The sequence below is a fragment of the Bos taurus genome, chromosome 13 (assembly GCF_002263795.3).
Source record: "Bos taurus isolate L1 Dominette 01449 registration number 42190680 breed Hereford chromosome 13, ARS-UCD2.0, whole genome shotgun sequence".
NCBI lineage: Eukaryota > Metazoa > Chordata > Mammalia > Artiodactyla > Bovidae > Bos > Bos taurus.
Genome location: NC_037340.1, coordinates 51,958,911 through 51,964,910, shown reverse-complemented (window position 1 = coordinate 51,964,910; position 6,000 = coordinate 51,958,911). Strand labels below are relative to the sequence as shown.

Genomic DNA, 6,000 nt, shown 5'->3' with positions numbered 1-6,000 from the left:
TGGGATCTGGAACTCTCAGAGAGTACCCACCGCAGGCCAAAGTGGCCTCTTATGAATTGTATTCATGGCAGCAGTGGCTCAGAGCTCCGGGGAGGGGAGTCAAGTCCCCAGGACCCCTCCTGCAACAGCCCCAACAAAGAGGCGTTCCCAGGGAAGCTGCAGAGAGGTCCCCAATCCCAGGCCACCTCTTCAATCCCCAAGAACACTTTGGGACCATAGCAACAGGCAACTACTGGAGGCCCTGCTTGTTCAGTGACAGTTTATTGGTCCTTAGCATTACATCTCAGTTAACAAGGTAAATTCACATACACAACTGCAAGTAAAAACATGAAAATAATATAAAAATAAATTGAAAGCTACTCTTATATATTTACTGAAGTAGTGTAATAAATACTATAATAAGCAAAAAGCTTCAATCACACAATTGTTTCACTGAAGTTACAGTAGTGTTTGTAAATAGTTTTAAAATTTAAGTTACAAATATTAAAGCACTGAAAAACTAGTATAAAAGTCAATTTTGGCACATAAGTGAGCTCTTCTGTCATTAGTATTTGACAACCTGGGGCGATGAGGAAGCCATTTCTCACCTACTTTTTGAGGTACAACTATCCATCTAGGTCAGCAACATGGCTGGAATACTTAATAGCTTATAGTCTTTAACTTTTCCCTTTTGAGAAGCCTGAAGAGCAAACCCAGAGCTTATTACTGTGCAAAAGTTTTCAAAATCCTAATAGAATTTAGGAGGGTACTTTTTGTGACCCACAGGGCCTAGTGTCTAGGCCTCAGGTCAGAGCCCCCAGGGCTCTGTGGGGCCAATGCCACTCCTTGCCAGTGGCCCCTTCCTAGGGTGATCCCTTTTCTCCAATATCTGCCTCCTCTTTCCAATCAAAAAAAAAAAGAAAAATCCCACATCAAAATGTAAAATAACCTATAACTTCAGCGACTTCAACATTATCACACTCACTCGGGGTGATATAAAACTGAAGCTGCTAATAGGAAAGTTGGCAAAAAGCATTAAGCTCCTGGAGAACTTTGCCTGTCCCTGGGAACCAATGTCTCTGCTGGATCCCTGGTATCCACTTCTAAGGTCAAAATGTCAAACACAGTGTCAAGACCCTTCCTCTAGAGACAGCCTAAGACACCACACCTCCACCTGGAGTGCCCAGAAGCATCAAGTGGATATTAAACTTCACATTAAAAACCCAGAGGCCCCAAAGGTTCCAGAAGGAGCAGTGTGGGGAGGAAGCACCCTTCCAGTCTCAGTTCTCAAGGAGCTCACACAGTGCACCACAGTGTGCCTATTTACCAGGGCACAGCCAGTGTGCCCCAAGGAATGCCCTTTCGCCAGTGTGCCCTTCATACTCCCAAGTAGGCTGAGGAGTATCTATGGAAGCCTCAGCCAGTTTTGCCTTTTTGGCTTTGAAACTTAACCTTTTGACTTTTTTCAATCACAGTTTCATATTCAAGTTGAGGTAATCACAGTTTCCCCTCTAACAGGAGAGGAATTGGGACAGTGGGGCAAGTTGGTGAGAGAGCATTTCTATGGACAATGGTCAGAAACCAAGACCACCAGGAGGTATAGCCCCACACAGTGTTTAAGACCCACTTTTATGGGTGGGCTTCCGACCTCTCTTTAAAAACTCTTTTGTGTAGCAGCCAGGAAATGGCTCAAGCTCCAAGAAAGAGAGCATTCATTTAAATGTTCACAGCAATCTACCTGAGGCAGATGGCCTGTTGTTCCCCGACCCCAAACCTCCCCACCCCGCTCCCCCCACCAGGCTGCTCAAGTTTGAGTTTTTAAAAAGAGCTCGGTAGAGCTAAAGGAAGCTACAGTAACTCATTGCTTATCTCATCAATTGCACTTAAGATCTTGGTTATTGATTCTGAAGCAGAGGAAGGCCTACTGTGGACCCCAGCCTCTGGCCAGCTAGAAGTGAAGGGCTCCTAGACTGGGGCTCCACATGTGGGCCTTTGTCACCAGCAGCTTTGGAGCTGGGACTGGAGCACATGGGTCTTTTCAGAAGCCTTTCTTCATGCAAGAGTTCTTATTAAATGGTATTTGGAGTATTGTTCATTTGGCTTCAAATGCAAATTTTTTTCTAACATTAAGTACATTTTACTAACAAGCCCTTAACAACTGCTTTACTACTTGCATGCAGGCCTCTGTGTGACAGATCACATGTGCTCCATCGTTTTTCTCTCTCTTCTGTGCCAGGGCCCTTTCTAAAAAACCCCTCTACGTTACTAAAAACTTTGCTGGTTTTGCCTATGTGCTCCTTTCTAAGGCATGCAAAAAAAAAAAAAGTGAAATTCAGAAATCATTTACAATCTAGGCAGCTGAGGCGCTGAAGTCCTAACAGACATCACATAAGTGACCTCTCTCTTCCCTGTACTAATTCTGGAAGTCAGGCATGGGATACACTTGAAATTCCCCTCTGCTTTTTAGTTCAGCTGGAAAAAAGCTACTAGAAGGAATTCTAACTTCGATATTGGAAGGCTCTGAAATTCCTGGTTCTCAGGAGCCAAACTAGTCCAAGGCCAGCAATGATGCCTGGGGACATGAGTTGCCTAAAGGTTGGGCTGAAAACCAGGCTTTCCCTGGCAAGACTGAGGGGAGGTATGGGTGCCAAAGACTGAATGCCCTTTAAGTGAAGATGTCCCATAAGCGATCAGAACCCTGGGCCTAAGACTATGCAGTTGAAGGACACTGCCCTTAACAGTGAGGCAAGACACTGCCAGCAAGGCCTGAGCAGCAGTTTTTCTCATCCCAGAATTATTAGGCAAACCAGACTGATGACATGAGCAGAGCTCAAAACCGATCCCAAGGCGGGCTGCTTGTGTCAATTCAAAAGCCACACTTTTGGAAAGCAACAAGTCTTTCTCCTCAGTTTAGTCCATAAGGGAAATCCCCTCATTTTAGAAGAAACTACTGATCTCAGTCCAAGCTGCTGGCTCTGATGGTTGGGATTGGCCAGGGCTTGTGCTGCGTCCTCCAGGACTGGGCACAGGGTCAACAGGGACCGAACCTTCAATGGAAGGGGCTGAACCAGGGAGGCAGGCATTCCACTGGGGAGAAAGGCTCTCCTGGGGCAGTGTCTGAAGCCTGAGGCCTGTGGTGGCCCAGGCCCCGCAGCCATGACCACAGTTTGGACAGCCAGGATTCTTTGTGTATCAACAGCTACTCTGTGCAATCCAAATGCTTCTCCCCACCCTCACACAGTGCTGCAACAGCCCAAAGAAAATACTGTTATCAGAGACCCAGAGGTCCTGGACTGCCAGCTGCAAACGAAGGGAAGTATCTGTCTGCTCATCCTCCATGAGGACCCCCCCACCCTCACCCCGCTGCCAAGTATCAGTGGTGCAGGTGATGCTCTTCAGCGCTGTATAGAGAATAAAGACAACATGCACTCAAGCAGCACACAAAGGCCAAGGAGAACAAAGACAGCCCTCTAGGGAGAGGCCTTTGGAAGAGCTGAAGTTAAGACATCCCGTTTTTCAATGTCCATCTCCAAGGTCTTCTTCCTCTAGGGCTTCTGCTCAAAGAGGTCGTGATACTCCTGCTGCTCCAGCTCACGGTTATACTTCTCAATTTCCCGGTTGGCTTCTTCCACGTAGTCATTCATGAACTGGTCCATGACTGGCACCTCATTAAGGAAGAAAGCTCTGAGCCTGGGGGCCAAGAGAGCTGCCCAGGCCAGAGGAATCTGTATAGGCTGAGTGACTGCTCAGCCTGTACAGAAGGTACCTGACTGGCTTTTTTATATACTGGCAGCACCACAACTACAAAGAATGTGACAGTGTGACAGAGACTGACACAGGGCCCTTCCTAGCTCCTAGGAATGAGCCCTTCCACTTTCACCAAACACAGCAGCACCCCATCCACCTTTTTCACAGATTAACTACTATAATCAGACCCAGTCTCCAGCTTGTAAATTATGACTCCCTGATGACCACAGGATGTTACCACAGCTGCATTTAAACTACAACCCACAGAGTAACCTCAGCTATCACTGAATGAAGGAGAAATGTAATTTTAATGACTGTAAAAGGACAAAATGAAAAGTCAGTCTCTGTGGCTTGCTGTGTATTCCCGAACCCACCCTGCACCAAAGGCTGGGCTGTGATGGCTCTAGCAGACACCCTCTTTACAGCTAGGCTTTCACACCCCCGCAGCCTCTGTGCATCAGATTCCAAGGATACGTGGGTGAAAATCAGTCTTGTCACCAAAGAAGTTGACAAACTGGGTGCCATTATAAAAGTAGCCTGCAGGCAGGGGGTCCAGGTGGCGTTTCACCTGTACGAAGAGAGTCTTGTTAGAATTAAGCTGACCATTTCCTATAATTCACTCATTCATTAAAAACAAAAACAGGGATTTCCCTGGCAGTCCAGTGGTTAAGACTCTGCGCTGCCACTGGGGGTATGGTTTGATCCCTGGTTGAGGAATGAAGATCCCACATGCCACAGGGCAACTAAGCCCATACATCACAACGAGAAGCTTGTGCACCTCAACAAAAAGCCCATGAGACCCAGTGCAGCCAAAAAAAGATATGCCAGGGAATTAACACCATCACACCATCCCCAAGCAGCCATCAAACAATGAATGAAGGCTCTCCCACCTCTCAGGGAGGAACTCTGGAATTCCTAATGGGATTAAGCCCCAGATGCCCACAGTGGTACTGGTTTGACAATACACCCTTCTCTTCTCTCTCTTACTTTCCCACTTTCCTGTTGGTAGCTTACAGAATCACTTCCCAAATAAACTACCTTCACTCAAATCCTTGTTTAAGGTCTACATCTGGGGAAGCAACACTGCCTGCCTTCTGAAGTGCCCTCAGTCTCCTCACCAGGAACATGCAGAGTTGCCCAGGCTTTGGAATTAAGAGATCTTTCTCAAGTCCACAGCAGGGGCTCCTGGAGGTCCAGAGTCCTGCCCGCCTGCCCATCACTGGGACTGGTGACACAGCTCATGCAGACACCTGGACTCTCTGGTCCTTTTGGCCTTTGCCCCCAAGCCCATCAGGAAAAGGCTTCAGTGCGGATGCAGACTAGGGCAGAGCCTGGGAGTCAGCCTGGAGTCTGAGCGGGTTCCTCAAGGAGCCTTTTGCTCTGGCCTCAGGATTCCACGACCTGCCCATGAGCAACTTCAGGATCTAGACAGTTTTTACCTGGGCACTTGCTGGTTTATATCTAGGACAGAGGAAAGGTAGGGGGAAAAGACTTCTGCAGCTGCTTGAACAGGATGATAAAACAGAGCTCCATGTCATCTGTTCCTCCCACAGGCACTGGGTTTTCCTCAATCTCATGACCACATCAACACCAGGGGTCACCTGTCCTTCTCGCTGAGGCTGCAAGGCCAGCTGAGCGGAGGTTTCTCTTTACCCAGCTTCCCTCTGCAGACTGAGAGAAGCAGGACCTCCAGCATGTCCCAGTAACAGCCACCTCACTCAGGAATCCTAAAGGACAGAGCTGTGCAAGAACCGCCTTGGGACACTGAGGGGACTTAGGCCTCCAAGACAGAGTACTCACATGAATGTTCCTGATCTCCTGCTGGGTCAGCATCCCCCTGGTCTTCAGGGCTTTCCTCTGAGGCTTCTGTGCAGAGAAGTAAAGGCGGGGTTAGGTCCCAACCGAACTGATGGAGTACATGGAAGGGTGAGGGTCAGAGCTGGGGGGCTGGTTACGTGACTTAGATGCCAGCAGAGGGGGAAGCACAAGCGCTGTCATGGCCTGGATGTAATACCCTGCCTGTCAGCCCCTGGAGAGCACCAATTTCCCCCCACAGAGTCCTACATGCCAGGGGGTAACAAGTGGCAGAATCAGACTGATGTTTTTGTAAATAGGTATGTTTCTGCCTCTTTGAAGATTCTCAATCCTAAATCATCCCACCAGTGACAGACATGTAGACAAAAGGACTGGAGGTCTTATAGTCCAATACCATGTAAGAGTTTTTCCCAGTGACAATAACAGCCACTGAGTCTGAGAAAGACACAGTCTGCAGGC

The 6,000-nt window shown here is 48.1% G+C and overlaps 1 protein-coding gene across 3 annotated transcripts in view; it reads right to left on the bottom strand.

Moving 5' to 3' along the window:
* Nucleotides 1-245: 245 nt before the first annotated feature.
* The window catches only part of DNAAF9 (dynein axonemal assembly factor 9), a 173,094-nt gene continuing 167,339 nt past the window's right edge, over nucleotides 246-6,000 (bottom strand). For 2 of the 3 annotated variants that reach the window (XM_010811460.4, XM_010811461.4), the window contains 3 exons: nucleotides 5,527-5,592; nucleotides 4,201-4,294; nucleotides 246-3,637 (listed from right to left, as the gene is read on the bottom strand). In XM_010811460.4, coding sequence (XP_010809762.1) covers nucleotides 3,525-3,637; nucleotides 4,201-4,294; nucleotides 5,527-5,592 — 273 coding nt within the window. In that variant the 3' untranslated portion in view covers nucleotides 246-3,524. The remainder of the gene's footprint in view (nucleotides 3,638-4,200; nucleotides 4,295-5,526; nucleotides 5,593-6,000) is intronic. The other variant, NM_001079598.2, reaches the window with a different exon arrangement.